The 17,904-nt window shown below is 46.1% G+C and overlaps 1 protein-coding gene and 1 long non-coding RNA gene across 9 annotated transcripts in view; one reads left to right on the top strand and one right to left on the bottom strand.

Annotated features, from left to right (window-relative positions):
• SMARCD3 (SWI/SNF related, matrix associated, actin dependent regulator of chromatin, subfamily d, member 3) overlaps positions 1-17,904 on the top strand; it is an 80,695-nt gene that overhangs the window by 10,863 nt on the left and 51,928 nt on the right. The window contains exon 1 of one of the 8 annotated variants that reach the window (XM_032125582.1): positions 12,931-13,038. The exons of 4 other annotated variants lie outside the window; for them this stretch is intronic. Coding sequence is in view for 2 of the 4 variants with exons in the window: in XM_032125036.1 (XP_031980927.1) it covers positions 14,995-15,072 (78 nt within the window). In the remaining 2 variants the exon portion in view is untranslated. Of the gene's footprint in view, positions 1-12,930; positions 13,039-13,135; positions 13,211-14,881; positions 15,073-15,101; positions 15,911-17,904 lie in introns of those variants that run through there. 3 more of the 8 variants (XM_032125122.1, XM_032125036.1, XM_032125672.1) reach the window with 3 other exon arrangements.
• Positions 12,114-12,698, bottom strand: LOC116451901. The gene is made up of 2 exons (XR_004243364.1): positions 12,645-12,698; positions 12,114-12,412 (listed from the first exon to the last, which is right to left on the bottom strand). It is a non-coding gene; the product is annotated as an uncharacterized LOC116451901 (long non-coding RNA).

Below are 17,904 nucleotides of genomic sequence, written 5' to 3'. Positions count from 1 at the left end.
GTGGGTGTTGGTTTTTTTTTTTTTCAGCTGAACGTAAGCCCAGATGTGCCCAGGTAAGCAGGAGGCCAATGGCACCTGACTTGTACCAGCACTGGTGTGGGCACAACCCCCAGGGCAGTGCCTGTCCCTGTGCTGGCACCGCCGAGCCACCTCCTGTCCTGGGGGTAGTTCTGGGCCCCTCATGACAAGGCTGGAGCATGTCCAGAGAAGGCAACGGAGCTGGGGAAGGGGCTGGAACCCCAGGAGAAGCTGAGGGAGCTGGGAAAGGGGCTCAGCCTGGAGAAAAGGAGGCTCAGGGGGAACCTTGTGGCTCTGCACAACTCCCTGACAGGAGGGGACAGGCGGGGGGGTCGGGCTCTGCTCCCAGGGAACAGGGACAGGAGGAGAGGAAATGGCCTCAAGTTGTTGGGAAATATTTCTTTACTGAAAGGGTTGTGAAGCCCCAGCACAGGTTTCTCAAGGAAGTAGAAGGGTCACCATTCCTGGAGGGATTGAAAAGACACGTAGACATGACATTTGGGGACACGGCTTAGTGGTGGACTTGGCAGTGCTGGACTTACATTGGATATGATGATCTTGAAAGTCTTTTCCAACCTAAATGATTCTGTAATTCTGTTCTGTGATTAGTAAGTGGACCGTGTTCCCCTTCACTCTTAGGGCACTGCACTGCATTCACTCTGTAAATTGAGGTATAAGGGTGGAGAAGGGGTCCCTCTGCTGCCAGAAGCCTCCAGGCTCCCTATTATGAGGCATGCTATCCACTGATCCTTTGAGCCCAGTCTCTAGCTGTCTCTGCTTTCCCACATCAGGTATATGGAGCAGCAGGCCCCTGTTTCAGTTGACAATCCCTCCCCAAATTGCAAATCTTAAGTATCAGTGCAGTCTTTTCAGAAGGGTGAGGAAAAGGCTTGCGCGAGGGAGGAGAGAGAATGTGAAACGGGATTGGGCGGCACCAGCAGTGCAGTGGGCACTGACTGCATCCTGCAGCCCAGGGGCTACTTGATGCTCCTGCATGGTCCTGCAGTGCAGATCCCACCTCCGCTAAGGTCCCAGTGCTGCAGGACCTCTCCCTGGTGAAGTGGCCAAGGCGGCCGCAGAGGGGCAGTACGGAACTGCCAGGACAGTGTCCCTGCTGACCCTGCCTGTGCGGAGCTGCTCCCGCACCGACAGAGCAGCTCGGGAACACAGCAGGAATCTGCCATGTGCTGCGGGCCGGCGCTGCTGCCCTGAGGCCTCCAGTGTACAGAGCCTGCTGATTTTACAGACATGTTCTGGTTAAAACTAGTGGTGAAGGCAGACGAGAGATGGACACTGCCTTTTGCCAACCAGCTCTTCTGGAAGTGCAGGTCTCGACCACAGGAAGCCCATGGAGAGGAAGGAATCAGTTTATTGCACATTAGATCAGTGAGAGTGAATTGAAAGAGCAACAGGACAACAGGAGAAAAGACAGGCATACAGAGGTTTGTAGGTTGGCAATGTCATTTTAAATGTTGATATCAAAACCAGTTATTAGGGATAATCTGACATATTATAGCAAAATGCTTAAAACATATTCTGAAAGGAGAATGATTGACGTGCTTAAGTGGGGGAGGTGATTATGACTGTATAAAACTCCTTATGATCTTAAAGATGCTGAAATGCTTTGGGCACAGTGTCCAAAAGCAGTGGCTGTCTCCTTGGCAACAGGAATGCATCTATCTGTTGCCATGGCAATGGACTAGAGGGGTGCTCAAGGAGGGCTTGTGCAGAGCTCATCAGCGCAGGCTCCCAGCTCTTCGTTGCTCCTCCCTGGAGCAGAGGCTGTGGGCACATTCAGGTGCTCTGATCCTGCAGCTGACAAGGAGGAGTGAACTGGAATAGTGTGGTACTGTTCCTGCTCCCTGTGTAAAACAGATTAATTGTGCAGTGTTGTTTCATCTGGGGAGTTCCTTCCTCAGTCCCTAATTGCCAGCATTAAAGACTTCTTTGAAGCTCCCCATAAGGAAAGCAGGATTTTTGCTATCCAGAGAGGCATCAGAGAGTGTTTGATGTTGATTCTTTCAAAAGAGCGGACAGACAAATCTGAAAAACAGGAAACAGTGTATATGCAAGGAGTCTGCATCTCAGCCCTTTCCTGGTGTCTAAAAGGAGAAATTGTGCAGAGGCACTGACAGGCCTACCTGTACTAGGTCCACCACACAGGAACTGCTAATAAAGTAAGCAAATTATGTATAATAGGCACCACTTCTTCTAAACCCACTGTGATACTCTTCTAAGGGAGCCAACTCGTATTTCGCACCAGAAGTAGGATCTAAGCATGGTTTGATGTTTTTATCCTTTTTAAATACGAGGCGTGGGATGCAGAAGCACTGATGGAACAGTGATCATTTCAAAGTGATGAACTGGTAAAATTATTTTAGAAGCAGCATTTTGAATGCATTTCTATGTATTGTGTGTAGGTATTACTAAGCAGTGTTTGTTTTAATTTTTTTCATCAACAGGCTGCTTTTCATTCTAGTAGCTTCTTCCTAGTCCTGCATTAAAGGATAGCAAAATAGAAATCCATTACTTACCTTCATTATCATACTGTTTTGCCCCCTAATACATACCTTCTAAGGCAAAAAGCACTTTCAATCGCTGCTTCTAGACTGGCATATGTGCTTTCAGGTAAAGGCACTCCAGGTGTTTTGTCCTTGCCTTGTTTCTGCTCCAGTCTCCAGGCTGTGGTTTCTCATATGAATTCACAGCATGTTGATTGGGCAAGTTGATTGAGTTACTTGTCATGCTTAAGTCTTTCCTGAGTAGAATCATAATATCATAGAATGGCTGAGGTTAAAAGGGACCTCTCGAGATCGTGTGTTCCAACCTCCCATCTCAGAGCTGGGTCAGCTTGAGCAATTTGCTGAGTACCAAGTTCAGTGAACTTCTGAGTATCTGCAGTGGTAGAGTGAACTTGCTCTTTGGGCAACCTTTTCTAAGTAAAAACCCATTCACCTGTTGTGTATGTGCATCTGGTTCAAACATTCCCTGACCTTGTCCTTCTTCACTGGGGGCAAGTCTTCCTCGCTTCAGACATCTTAGTGGTCTTAGGAGCCTGGAATTCCTGACAGCCAATCTTGCCAGTAGAGAAAGATGTAAAGAAGGCATTCAGTACTTCATTCTCAGCAAATCCCCTCCCCAGTAAGCCCACATTCTCCCATGTCTGTCTTTTACTGCTGAGATATTTGTAAAAAACTTTCTGTCTGCCCGTCATGTTCCTCACAAGATTCAATTCCAGGTGGGCTTTTGTTATCCTAATTGCATCCCTGCATGCTTGGACACTGTCTCTGTATTCCTTCTGGGTCACCTGTCCCTGCTTCTGCCTCTTGTAATGCTTCAGCTCAGTCAGGAGCTCCTTGTTCATGCATGCAGGCCTCCTGCTGCTTTTGATTCATTTCCTGCCTGTGGGATGTACCAGTCTTGAATTTGGAGGAGGTAATCTTTGAAAATCAACCAGATCTCCTGTAACTCTCTTCTTTTCAAGGCTGTAATTCATAGAAATCTTCCAAGAAGATCCCTGAACAGGCCAAAGACTGCTGTTTTGAACTCTAGGGCTGTGATTCTGTTTTCTACCCTGATCCATCCTCTCATATTCCTGAAATATCATCTCATGGTCTAGCTGAGGCTGCTCTGACCTTCACATTCCTGACCAGTTCTTCCACGTCGAGAGCACCTCTCCTTGTCTGCTCCTCAGATGCCCGTGTTAGGAGTTTATCTTCAGTGTGACCCAGAAGCCTCATGGATTGCTTGTGCCCTGCTTTCTTATCCCCTCAGCAGATACTGGGGTGGTTGAAATCTTCCATGAGGACCAGAGACTGTGGACATGAGGACTTTTGCTGCTGTCTGTGGTCTCACTACTTCTTCCTCAGCAGGTGGTCTGCAGCCGACACCTACCACAGCGCTACACGTTGGTCTGCCTGATAACTCTGTTCCCACCTCTGGTCTGTGAGCGCTCAGTTGATTCTCTGTCCCTCCCAAGATGGAGCTCTGTGTGCTCCAGCCACACGCTTGGCTGAAGGGCAGTTCCTCCTCCTCATCCCCCAGCCTGCCCTTCCTAAAGAGTCTGTCTCCAGCCATCACAGCACTCCTGTCCTGTGGGTTGTCGGTTACTTTGGAATTCAGTGCATGTTCAGGGTGAAAAGGGACCAGAGACAGCGTCACTAACAGCATGGATGTTCGGAGGTTTTCTGTGAGGAGGGAGAGGTGGGCTGTCAGTCTGGGAGCAGATACAGCACCGTTGCAATAGGAATCAGGAGAATATGTCACAGCTTCATCGGTTTGAAGAGAGTGACTGAGGGCCTTCTGTCCTCCAACCATAGGCAAATGGCAGAAAAAGCATTTCACATGTTCCTGCTCTCTCAGATGCTTTGCTGCAGGGAGACTGCAACAAGATCAGGAACTGAAATATTAACTATTGGAGTTATATGTGGTTCATTCTTTACCAGCTGCCAGACAGAACAGTAATTTTCTGAGGGTGTTCTTCAGGGTTTTGTCTGGTTTGAAATAGGTCAGAGGCCTATTGTTTCTGCAGGCAGGCAAGAGGGTTCACAGCACTGGTCTTTTGAGAGACAAATGGAGTTGAAGTATAAGGGAAGATCAATGCTAATCCTTAAAATAACGCCGTAACAGGAGAGGGATGTAGGTTTGCAACTGATTTTTTATTAAATAATTTATCATGAGGAACTGTGATTATTGATGCCTTGCAGCACTGTGGAAGAGACAAGGCATCCTGGAGCTGCATGGCAAAGTGGATGCAGGGCAGGGTAAAATCAGCAAATGCATAAGGCTGATGGGATGCAGAGGGATGTAGAATTGGGCCCTTATCTATATGCAGTATCTATACTGCATATAGACAGTTTCAGAACAAATTTTAGCCTGTGGCATTCCAAGAGGATTTAATCAGAGTGAAAAAAAAGTATTTGCCAAGTTCAGAAGAGACAGAATTGCAGTTTTGTGATGTGCAACAGCAGGAGCTTGAACTGGGGAGAGGAAGGATTGACTCGAATAGAAGGAGATGGAGAAACAGAAAATGAAAAAGAAGAGTAACTGTCAAAACAAAGTCAGCCAAGTGTAAGAGTTGCTAAAGATCAAATGCAGCAGGAAAGGATTAAGTTATGTGATAGACAAAAGAAGATTTTCTGAAGAACAGAAATACGACAAGCTTTTTTCGTGTTGGAATATTTCTTGGCTCCCTGTATTTCTTATTATTGGAGTATTAGTGATTAACTTTCCATTACATAAACTTTCCACAAATTTTTTAGGTTTGTTTTATTCTTGTTTAGATTAGGTGAATACCCTACTGGAGATTAATATCCAAGATCTTAACTAAAAGGATTTAAAAATACTGTTTTAATTGTTATGGTATCTCAGACTTACAACTAACGATTTAGAAAGCCTTTCTCTCTATAACCTTAGCAGAAATTTATGTATTATTATCTGGCATCATATTTATAATTAGTATTTGGTGTTGCTGTATCATATGTATATATACCAGCTTGGCTTTAGCATCAGAACACTAGGGAATCTCTTTGAAGAAGGAAGCATAGTTATTTCCCAAGAGACAATAAGGTAGTCAAAATCCCCTACAAGTTCATTGTTTCTATGGTTTCAAGTTTCAGGCTGGGTATAAATTGACCAGAAAACAGGTGCCAAGGATGGGGTGCACAGGGTAGGGATTTGGTGGCTATTCCGAGCAAGTGCAGCCAGACAGCTGGCATGCCTGTCAGGATGACTGGTGTTCTCTATTCCACTGCGCTCCTTCTATTTCCATCTCTTAACTTCATCTGTAAACTGTCAAGGTCAGAGACTACATTGTTCTTAGCTGTACTTCCTCATACTCTCAGGCACCAGAAACTACTGAGTCCCAAGAATGGGAAGGATTGTGACATGTGGCAGAGAATGTGACTGACACAAAGTACAACACACAGCTCTTCTCCCTCTGACAGTGCATGGCCATGCACAAACACGCCTCTCTCCTTGGAGTTCTCCAATGTAAACTCTGTTTGTTTTGAAAAGCACTGAATGCCATAATGATTCAACTTAAGTTTGTTCTGCCTGTGTTTCTTCTGCACGTTTTGAAGATGATTTAACAAGTAACTTGTGCCACCACTTGTGTGCCTTGTCATTCAGACGTGCTTTTTCCTGGGATCACATGCGGTGCGGTGCTGTGCACGCTGTGTGCTGGGTGACCCCGTTGCCGAAGGCAGGTTGTGCCTCTGAGCTGGGAGCTGCCAGCCTGCTGTGCGTGTGCTCTGGTGAGGGAGAGGAGCAGACAAACCACTGTGTTGTGCTGAAGCCAGACAGTTTCCATTTCTGCAATACTTGGTTGCTCAGAATGAGTCTTAGTCGAAGGCCCATTGTCCAGTTGGAGCCCAAGTGCTGTAATCGTGTCTCTGTGCCACGAGCTGCTGTGCTCACTGTCCTATGATTTCATACATGTATTTATGTAATGGGTGGATTGATGCTGAAAGGATTAGCAAACCATCCTACCTGCTGCACAGACATGGCACAGTTCTTCCACCTCAGGATATATCTCCACCAGCTTGATTTTTTCCTGCTTAAATCTCCTGTCTAATGTTTTAGGCCAAGTTGAGTTTTTTATCCTCTCCCCTGACTGGCTGTGAAATTTTTCCAAAATCTTCTTGTGTGAGGATTTAATCTACATATATTTTGCTTCCCTCTTTTAGATCTTTGAAGGAGGTTAAAAAAATCTGTATGTAACAACCAACCTTGGAGTCCATAATAGTCACTTTCCTTCCACCTGTTTTTATTACTCATTTGTAACTTTTCAGTAATGTTACATACAAATAGCATACAAATTATGTTCCTTTTAAGAATTTCAGGCATATGATAATGTTTTACTACATTGCCTCTAAGTCATATTTGCCATTTCCCACTGGCTGCCATTGTATTTTTTTCCAAAGCCATTGTTTGCTGTAATGATGTACCATTTGAGATTAACTTTGACTTTTTTGGGGTAATCTGTAATTGTTGTAATTATTCTGCCAAATAAAATAATTTTAAAAGACATTTGGCCTTGTCTGGCAACACAGTTTTTTTATGATCACCACTATTACTTGCTCTCAGTTCCATCATGTTCTAAGGCCAATGTGATTGTATTCCCCTGTAAGTTGTCCTTTCCAGTCCAGTTGAAGTGAGAGCTGGATTTATGAGACAGTCCGTGCCGAGATTGCTCTGTTTTCCTTCTTTGGTTCTGTCCTTTCTCCAGCCTCCTAGTGCTGAATTCTTAGGCAGCTGTGCATATTAATACATCCTTCAGTCCATATTTACTGGCTATTGATTTGCTTAAACTATAGATACTTTTCAAATGATTTTCAGTGAGAATAGGACATAATTCTTAACATTGCTGGTATTAATCAGAATGGACTTTAAATTTGTTTTTCCGGACAAACAAACAGGAAATCCTATAGGTTTTCTGACAATACAGAAGGGCAAGAGTACTCTAGGCAGATGCACTGGCTTCATCCTAAGTCCATGCAAGGCTCAAGAATGATTTTTGAAAGAGAAAATAACTGAGCATGAGAAGGATATGCATGGTGTGAAAAAGCAGCCTAAGTTTACTAATCTACTCTTTCTCAGATAAGTAATTTTCTACACAAAGGAATCAATGTCTTTCTTGTCTAGACTTGAGTGAAGCCTTTGATACAGTGTGATCTGAAAATTTGGCTGGGACTCAGAAGACAGGTAATAGCAGAACTGCAAAGTAGGTAAGGAGCTTAGTAAAGAAGACAAAAGACATTGCAGTTTCTTCAGGATTTGTCTTGGCACTGGTGTCATTTAATATTTTCACTAATGCCCATGGCACAAAAATAGGCAATGTATAATTAAATTTGCTAGTGATACAAAATAGGTATCGTTGAAGCAGAAGAGAACAGGTTCTATGGGAAGAACTGCTTGACTGTGAACTACACAAACAGAAATCAGCTGGTATCTGGTGACAGTACAGTGCACAGCCATGCACTTGGGACCTTGTCACAGGAGTAGGCACTGTATGCCAGAAGCTGATCTAATGACAGTGCTTAAGAAGGAGAAACAGCCCAGTACATCAGTGCACCTTCAAGATAATGTGGAGCTGTCACTGTCAGGATGTTGTGGAAGGCAGCTGTGAGCCTAGCGAGGTTTGATGGATTTCTGCTCGTGAGAAAAGTCATAATGGCACACGAGGATGTGGCCTGGACACTGGAGCCAGAAGCTGATCTAATGACAGTGCTTAAGAAGGAGAAACAGCCCAGTACATCAGTGCACCTTCAAGATAATGTGGAGCTGTCACTGTCAGGATGTTGTGGAAGGCAGCTGTGAGCCTAGCGAGGTTTGATGGATTTCTGCTCGTGAGAAAAGTCATAATGGCACACGAGGATGTGGCCTGGACACTGGAGGTACAGTTCTGTCTGCCCTTATTCTAGCCAGGTTAACTGGGACTGACAGGAAAAAGATGGAATGATAAGAAATAGGCACAGAGTTTTAGGAATGCAAATAACAGTTTTCACTTGTTTAGTCTGACAAAAGGAGAAGTGAATGTGGATGTGACTGCTATGTGGAAATGCTTCAAAGCATAAACATTAGACACAAAGGACCATCAAGGACAGTGTTGGTAAGCGTTAGCAGCTGTCCCCTAGGAATACCAAGATTTAAAGTGCTGTGAAATAAACTTATATCTGAAAGGGTTATTATATGTGACATGGTTGCTGTTGATTATACATAGAATCAGAGAATTGTAGAATGGTTTGAGTCGGAAGGGACTTCCCAGTCCAGCCAGTAGACCCGGTTGCTCCAAGCCCTGTCCAGCCCGGCCTGAATACTTTTAGGGATGGGGCAGCCACAGCTTCTCTAGGCAACGTGTACCAGTGTCTCACTACCCTCATTGGGAAGAACCAGTGGTTCCCAGTTGCTGACCCAGTGGTTCCCTCAGCTGTGTTCTGTCAGTGAGTGACAGCAGGTGAATCTTTAGGATGCCTTTACCAAATGCACCCCAAAGCCATCATTCTAACCACCAAATATTATGAAGATACTTACACCTTTTGGACTAGGGGCCAGTTGGTTTGAGGGTAGTTGTTGATAGGTCTTTTTCTCTGCTCCCTCATGATTACCCACCAATAATTCCTCTATTTCCTTCAATTTTGAAAAATTCAAATCTGCATTCCCAACTGTTCTTCCAGGACCAAGGTCTTACTAGTAACCTCTCACACTTTGCAGCTCTGCTCTGGCCCTTGGCTAGAGTGTGATGATTGTGGCTGCTGTTTGCAGTGCTCTGGTTATTTGCTCAGATGTTTGAAGCCGTGCACAGCTGTTGCTGCACACTCAATATAAAGAGGGTTGGTGAGGATGGAAAAGTGGAGATAAAGGCACAGTAGAACTAGACAGCTTACCATGAGGTCAAACAGAATTGTGCAGAATTGTGCAGAATTGGCTAAAATGTTAGTATGGTTGATGACATGATAATTCTGATGACTCATTATTTTGTATCCTATAATATTACATACATATTTTATATATTTCTCCATCTTTTAGCATCTCTGCTGTTGCCTTTGATTACATTTTAAATAATCAGGGAACAAGTTTCTCTCTCTACCTCTGCACAATAATGTTTGGAACCTTCAGAAACAGAGACAAGCACTTTTCTTTGCCTTAATTTTTTCCCCTTCCCTTCCCATGCCTTCCCATACTTCTTCGTTGCAGATAGACTTTAGAAACAATTAGTGGAAAGGCCTAACAGAGAAAGGAGAGCCTGTGGGACAGTGATACAAGATTGTGGCTGAAGATACAGGAGTCAAATAGAGAGCAAAAAGCTACAATATAAAAGCCGTATGATCCTTGGGAAGCCCCAAAGACTGACTGGTAGCACTTGGCATATGCAGATTCCTCATTCGTACATTGTCATAACAATCAGATGTCTACTTTCTCGTGCAATAAAAAATTTAAGGAACTCTTTTTGTTTGGTTTAAATTTCCTTGCATGAGATATGTGAAATCTGTCAGGGGAAACTACTCTGGATGAAAAAAAAAGACACCTTAACCTTTGTGTTACAAAATTTCATACAGTTTCTGTAGGGAAATAAGGCAAAAAGAACCTCTGGAAATCAGGTGGTCCTTTGTCCTGCCCCAAGTCAGAGTCTACACCACCTGCATCACTCTGGATAGATGCTTGTCTAACGTGTTCTTGAAAGACCCTTGGCAATTGGGATTCCCATCCTTGCTGGACAAACTATCCCAGAACATCTCCACTGTCACTGCTGTGCTTCTTAATAGCTAACATAAATCTTCCTGGGAGAAATTCAATCCATTATTTCCTGTATTCTGTGTATGGGGAGCAGCTCTTCCCTGTATTTGCAGCAGCCTTTTGGATACCTGACAACTGTTGTTTTCTCTTTATCTTGTTTGGGCCGTACAGTTCTTGTTACACTTACTGTCCTTTCCTGAACCATCCTGGTTTCCTGATTTCTCCCACGTTTCCTCTGATGCACAGAGCCCCTGACTGCAAAGGTTGGTCTGCATGAGACACTGACGATTCATACCACAACAGAATTGCTTTGGAAGAGTTCTTCAGCAATTCTGGCAAACTTTAATTTTGCAACCTTAAGGAGATGTTGAGCTGGAACACTTGTGCCCTGGAGAGCTCAGGGGCTGGGGGGAAGGAGGAGAGACGAAAATGAGGAGAAAAGATTAATCTAGAGTATTGTTGTCAGTGCCTATGCTGCCACCAAGGGGATGAGAGCAGTGGGGCAGCATTCCTGCAGTTCCTGATCTTCTGGGGGTTTTATCTCTTTATTTTGTGTCAGTGTAGTACTGTTAACTCACATTCAGCTTATGATCTATCATATCCCCAGATATTTTTTTCTGAAAAAAACTCTTCAGCCAGTTGTTCCCAATCTTCTGTTTAGATAGTCGTTGGTATCTATGCTGATGTGGAACTGTGCACTGTTTCTGATTGAATTGTGGTTTGGAAAAAACAGGACATGTCTCCAGTTCCTCTGGATTTTAATTTTAATAATTTCTTGTAGCAAACTTGTAATCTCTCCAAACCGTATGTTGCTAGGAAATTGAATAAGCATGTTGTCTATTATCCATATTTTTAATGAGACTACTGAATAATTCTGAACTCAGGAACAAGTGGACATTTCTTTAGATTAAGCAGAGCCTCAGTCTTGGGATATTGTCTGGTTCCAGCATGTCTTCTATGCCACACTGCATCAATTCCAAAACTGCTGCAAATACTTTAAATTTCAGTGAAAAGCACGATGCTGACTTTAGTGAAACTTGGATGAGGGAAACTACACCTGCTTAAGGCAATCAGCACCTTCACGTACTTCTGTAACTACCTACAGATCAAAAAATTGCAAGTAGCAGCAAACATGTCTCCCTAAAACAACAACGTGGTTCATCTCTTTTCTAATCAGACCATCAGTTTAACAGCCTGAAAAGCCTGAATAACAGCACAGAAATTAAACCAAACCACACACACAGAGACCAGGTGGGCTCCCAGAGCCCCAGGAAGTACCAGGGAAGGAGGTCAGCCTTTCTCTGAAATGAAATGGTCTGGGAATGTGACATGAAGCGAGCTGAAAGTGAGTATGAATGAGGCTCCAGTGTGTGCTCAGCCTTCAAGAAACCGTGGAGGAACACAAGACTTGCAGAGAGCCCTATGGCACAGAGAACTTCCAGGCCAGAGATGGCTGGGAGCTGCTAGGATACTTGAAGCAGTTGGGGACGACTTAGGTTGAATCAGTCACTTTTTAAAAGAGCACTGACAACTATTTTCTATACTTTTATGGGAAAAAAAAAAAGTTGGGAAAATAGAAAACCAAACCATTTAAAATTAAATTATATGCTGTTTCTCTTAATATGGGAAATGAAAATCTTGCATGGTAACCTTCACCCTTTTGTGCAAATGCCTCACACAGTAGTTTTCCTGGACACTATTGTAAAGGGTTGAAGAATCACAGGAAATGGGTTTCATTCTCAGCTAGGTGATGTTGGGCAAGTCATTTCCATCCATTTGTACCTTATTTTCCATTTGCAAAATGTAAGAGCTGTTTCTACTGATTTATTTTCTGAAGTGCTTGGAGAACTACAATCATACTAAGTAAGAACTGAGTTTTTATTATTACAGGGATTTTTAAACTTTTTTTTTAAACTCAGTTGACAGCTGAAGCTAGTGTGCCATTCCGTAATTTTCAAGTGGCTGGCCCTGGAATTTGATGTTCAAGGAAATCTAATTTGGATGTCTGTTAAGAACATCCAGGTAGATTACAGTATATATTGTATGGTCTGCAGCTTAAATTAGTAGCACTTCATAGCAGACGTCCTCCTGCTCCGGAAGGTGATCAGTGGCTATCGATGGAGATCGGGGCAGCTGCGGCTCCATGCTGTATCTGCAGCTAAGGGGAAAATAAGAAAACCCTGAAATCCGCAGCCGAGCGCATGCTCCGGCGGCGGGACAAAGGGCCGGGGCGAAGCGCTCCCGCCCGTCCCGACAACAGCACGACCCCGCTCTGTGCTTCGCCGCCGCAGCCCCGGGAGCCGCCCCCCCGTCCGTCCGCGGGCGGTGCCGTTGAGGCGCGGGAGGGGTTAAAGCGCTCCCCCCGCGCGTCCCCGCCGGCCCGCGCTGACCTTCACGCGGCCGCGCCGAGCATGCGCGCGCTGCGCCCGGGCCCGCGGGGCCGCGCTCCGCCCGCCGAGGTTCTGCTCGCCCGGCCCGGCCCCGCCGGGCCCGGCCCGGCCCCGGGCAGGCGGATCGGGCCGGGCCGGTCCCCGCCCGCGGCGCGGCCGGGACCGTGGCAGGCGCACGCCCTGCCCGTGCCGGGCGCGCCGTTGCCATTCGGTGCCGATGGTGCTGGCGACGGAGCGCGGGGGGACGCGAGGGGGGACCGCGCGCCGCGCCGCAGCCCGGAGCCGCCGCCCCTTCCCGCGCCGAGCGGGCGGGCAGGGCCGTGGGGTGCGCCGGGCCCGTCACGACGGCTGCTAGAGGAGCCGCTGCGGCCCGTCCTTAGTGCCGTTTCACGCGGTGAGGGCCCGCACGGCTTCCCGCGAGGTGGGGGGGAAACAGCCGCACGGGCTGGGACTGCTGGGACCGCCGGCCAGTGCGGCCCCAACAGCTAGTGCAGACTGTGAGGAAAATGAACGGTGTCTGCCGGGAGCAGGGAAGGGGCTCACATGATGGGAGCCAACATTTCTGTGTGAGTCCGGGGTCTAAAATCATGGCAGGTACCAGCTGGATGCTGCCTTGCCAATCATGCTGGCATGTAGAATTTAGAGTCGTTTAGGTTGGAAAAACCCCTCCCGATCAAGTTAACCTGACATTGCCATGTCCACCAGACACGCAGCAGTTGGTTCCAGATTATACGTGCCTTTAGTTCAGCTAGAACCTGATGAATTGTTCCAGCACAGAACGAGGCATGGCTATGTTGATTTGCTTGGCATATTCCTTTTGAGGCGCTGAGAGGGGGAATTGATAACAATGGTCATCCTCCCTAAGTTTCTGTGATTCCTAGGGCTATTGCCACACACTAGCTCTTAGATTGGGGTGACCCTAAAAATCAGTGGAGGTCACTGTCTTCATCTCCATGTTCAGAAGGCCATGGGATCTTCATGGCTTGCCCTTCATTGCTAGTCAATGCAGTGTCTTTTCTGTGCTTGTTTTTAATGTTGGATGAGGGTAGAATATTTTTTGTTTCTGATCTGATTCTGTCTTGTTTGCAGTCTTGCCAGAAAATTCACAGCCCCTAGACAAGAATTTCAAGCAGAGGAGTAGAATAAACCCCTCTTGTAACCTGGCAACATCTCGCCTATTGCTGTGTTAAGGGAGACCAGGGAACATCGGCGCCTGTGAGCCGCGGGCACACGGAACTGTCGGAAAGCAGATCAGTGCCCCAGGCCATCACTGCGGGCTCGGCCATCACGGAGGAGCCACACTCTGCTTGTGGAATGGCCGCCGTGCTGCCAGCGCCACGCTCGCCCCAGGGCCACGGAGGGGGCGGTCTGCTGCTCTCTTCTCCTTCCCCCGTGGGCTTCAGGTTCCCAGCAGTGTCCTGGGATCTCACACTCTGTCGTGCAGGGCTTTATGTGACAAGCAGTGAGCTGCTGATGTCTTGCAGCAGCTGTGGTGTTAATAATTTGTCTGCATCTGTCAGTCACCTGGGGTCTCTAGTGGATCCATCACAGTGGTACCAGCATCCCTGGAGTGGTCACTGGGGAGAGGCAGTGGGAGTATTGGAAACAAGCTGTGGAAGCTGTGCCGCCATGCTGCCCCCCACCCCCTTCCTCTGCTGATCTCACACTCTTTCTTTCCCCTCGCTTCCACATGTTGTCCTTCCCTGTTCCCAGCTCCGGCCTCCCGCTGCTTCTCTGTCTTGTCCAGAGGGGTTAGTTCTCGTCTCTCATGCTGGAAATGCTGCCAGCGAATGTTTCTGTGTGCTGCCTGCCAGGTCCCTGGGGAAAGGGCCTGGAAATGCAGTGCGGGAGGAGCAGTGGGAGCAAGGGAAAACCACTGCTCGCCTGCTGCATTTTCTAATGGGAAAACATCTCTGTGAGGTGCTGAGCTCTGTGTCACTGCTTAAGTTGCCCCCTCCCCCTTCCCCTTGCCCCAGAATTGCCTATCCCTGACGCAGAGAAGGAGAGGCTGCAGCACCACCACGGAAAACCGAGACGTGTTTTTCAATTTGCCTCCTGCTTATCTCTGCTGTTTGGACAGAGAGGTTTAAAAAGCTGGATTTTCTGTCCCTGCAGAGTAAACAGACAGAGCCCGGCAGCACAAACTATTTCTGGCTTATCAGTGGAGGAATGCAGCAGCTGAGGCTGAGCTCGAGTGGGCCGTCAGGAAGGCCCTGAAGGGGCCCCCTCCCCACTCCGCGCTATTAGAAGTGTGAGAGCCCAGCAGGACTCAGAGGGGAGAGTTGGAGAAAAAGGCAGAAAAGGGAAAGAAAGAGGAAGAGAGAGAGTGAGAGAGGCTGAGCAGACCCTGATGGCTACAGATGAAGTTACAGGAGGGGCTCGCAAAGCTACGAAAAGCAAACTTTTTGAGTTTCTGGTCCATGGGGTGGTGAGTCGGGAAAGTTAGTGAGCTGGCTGGCTCTGAATAGAGGGATGAGTGGAAACTGGAGGTTCTGTGCTGGGCTGTATCGGCTCCTGCAGTGTGCTCCTGGGGCGCTGGTAGCTGCCTCACCAGGGGAACACCGGGGTCTGTGGAGCCCCCAGCCTATGCACTGATTCATTGATAATACAGGCTTGTGTCTGGGGGGATGTGTGCTGTGCTTTTTGCTGTGATTCTCCATGAATGGTGAATAGCATGCTTTTCAGCCTGATCATGGTGCAGAATCTGCGCTGGATCTAACCCAAATGGGCTTGTAGAACACTTTGTTCTGTAATCAAACTTGTGTTTTGAAAAACAGTTCTGATGAGAGCCTGATGAAGCCTTGGGGTGCTGCCTCTGGTTCTTGTCTCCAGTCTTGGCTCGTATGTATCCTCTGGCTACTTAACAGGTGACTTTCAGGGGCTTGAAGAGATTAGCTGTGCAGATCTGTAACAGTCAATGGAAACTCACCCACGAGAGAATTTCAGGGTGCCATGCTTAATTAAAGCAATCCTTCAGGTCTTTAAAAATGTTCCAGCTTTTGTTTAAGAATCAGGTCTTCGATCTCCATTTAAGGGGAAATGCTCACCCTGTTTTGCTGCCATTGGAAACGTTCTTTACATGACTCTAGTGTCTGAGAGCAGTCACCATTTATAACATTTGGATTTCTAGCATTGATACACATTTAACAGAAATAAGGCTGTTAAAGAGCCCCAAGGAATGCAATATTGTTTGGATGCTGATAGTCCCAAGTGCTTCTTTCTTGAGGATTCTGACACCTCCTGTGACACCTTTTTGAAGACATCAGGTAGGGGCTCTTGTACAGAGATCATAGAAACCTGTGGGGCTTATGCCAGACTACTGAGCTGTTTCCATGGTTCAGGCTTACTCCAGATGTGAAGTCTCTTGCGTGTCCTTTAGCTCCTGGATGTGGTGGGACTGGCATGGCTATGGACTTTGAGGTGGCTTTCTGTGTTGGTGAGAGCTGTGAAGAGGTGATGTGGTGCCAGTGTACAGGAGCAGGCTGGGCGAGATTGGTGGCTGTTCAGGGGTCGCAGAGAGCGGGTGTGCAGGTGGTAGCAGTGGTTTTGTTGTGGACATGTGGATTTGTCAAGGTGGTCTGGATTGTGATGGCTGTGTCTGAGCAGAACCAGAAGCAAGTTGGGAGGGTGGCAGATGGGATGATTTTGCCTTATCTAAAGTTTCGCTTGGCATTTGCACACCAGTGCTCTTCCTTTAGTATCAAGAAGAAGGGCAAAAATAGTTATGTGAATTTGCTTATTCCACGTCTAGCTGGCCTTCATGTGAAAGCAGCATGCAGGGCTCTTAAGCCTGGGAAATTTTTAATTTATACTGGAATGAATATAGCAGAACTCATTTCCATTACTTATTTGGATGCCAGGAAAGTCTGCCTTTTCTGCCCTGGGAGTTTTGTTGCCAGTAGCATCTTACTTGAATACATGCATTAGCCTGGAATATCTGTATGTGTTTGTCATCTTCCTGCTTCTTGTTGGCGAGGCTGACGCTTCTTGGCTGTTGTTCTGGTGCCTGAACACTTCTTGTATCACCCTCTCCTTTCCTTCATTATCATCTCCCTTAGTTCTGCTTTGCTGCCTGGTTTGTTCTTTCCTTTAGTTTCTTCCTCGTCTCGGGTTCGTTTTGATCGAAACATGGGTTGGGGTTGTCACTCTTCCGTTACTTAAAAAAAAATGAAAAAAACGTACAACTTCATTTTATCTCTCCAGGCCCTGTATCCTACCAAGTAAGAGAGCATGCCATGCCAGCCATTACCTTGAGTTTACCTTGTGCTGGTTCCTGTGTTCTATTACTACCCAAAGTGTGTCAACATCTGAATTAATTCCTTGAAAAATCAAGTTGCATAGCAAACTTTAGTGGAATTTCTTGGAGTCAGATCCTGCTTTAATTTCAGGAACCAATCTCTTCTTCAAATGGCTAATTTTTTTTTCATTCTATCTATGATAACATTATTTAATTTGGTTATTGAAAATTATTTTCTTTTCACCCCTAAAAATTGGGAGAAGCAAACAGAGGTAGAATGTTGTGAGAATATTTTTTTTTTGCTTTGTTGGCACTTAAATGAACAGGATAATTCTGCGGTATTTCCTAAGGGCAGTTAGCTCTTGGATTCACTTGATCTTTCTGGAAACATATGTTCCTTTGCTAAGGTCACTTTGCCCTTTGCTCTTGTGCACCTGATCCTGCTTTTGTGCTTTTCCATATTGCCAGCTTAGACAATGTCTTCTTCCTCGTTTGTCCAAGGCAGATAGGATCCCCCTGAAAGGTGAAATCTCTTAAAGGTTAAAACTCTGAAGTGGGATGCTTCATTCTCTTCCTACTTGAGACCTTGATAGTTTGTTACACCTCTGGTTAGCAGTTGGGCTTTAAAAAAGGTTAAATTTCTTTCAGTTATTTATTTTTACTGTGCTTTTACTCCTGTTCTGTTTCATCAATGTCTTGCACATCGTTTTTGTGGGAGGAATTTTTTTTCCCCCCAAAGGCTTCATCCTGTACTTTGTCCTTTTGTTGTTGTTGTTGTTCCTCTCTTTTTCTAGCATTTTTATGGACAAGTATGGCTTTAATCACCACATTTATGTTGATTATCTTTTTATCAATGCATTTTCTGCTGTCCAGTAGTACATTTCAGGCAGTCCTTATGACATCTGTCCAGGTGTCCAGCTGTTGCCTTATATTTTGTTGAATAAGTTACTAGTCTTGCTGCAGGTCATTCGTTTCCTCGGTTTCCTCTATCCTCTAGTCCCTACCACAGGCCTCATTGCTGGC

Source organism: Corvus moneduloides, chromosome 1 (assembly GCF_009650955.1).
Source record: "Corvus moneduloides isolate bCorMon1 chromosome 1, bCorMon1.pri, whole genome shotgun sequence".
Taxonomy (NCBI): Eukaryota; Metazoa; Chordata; class Aves; order Passeriformes; family Corvidae; genus Corvus; species Corvus moneduloides.
This window is presented reverse-complemented; position numbering and strand designations above follow the sequence as displayed.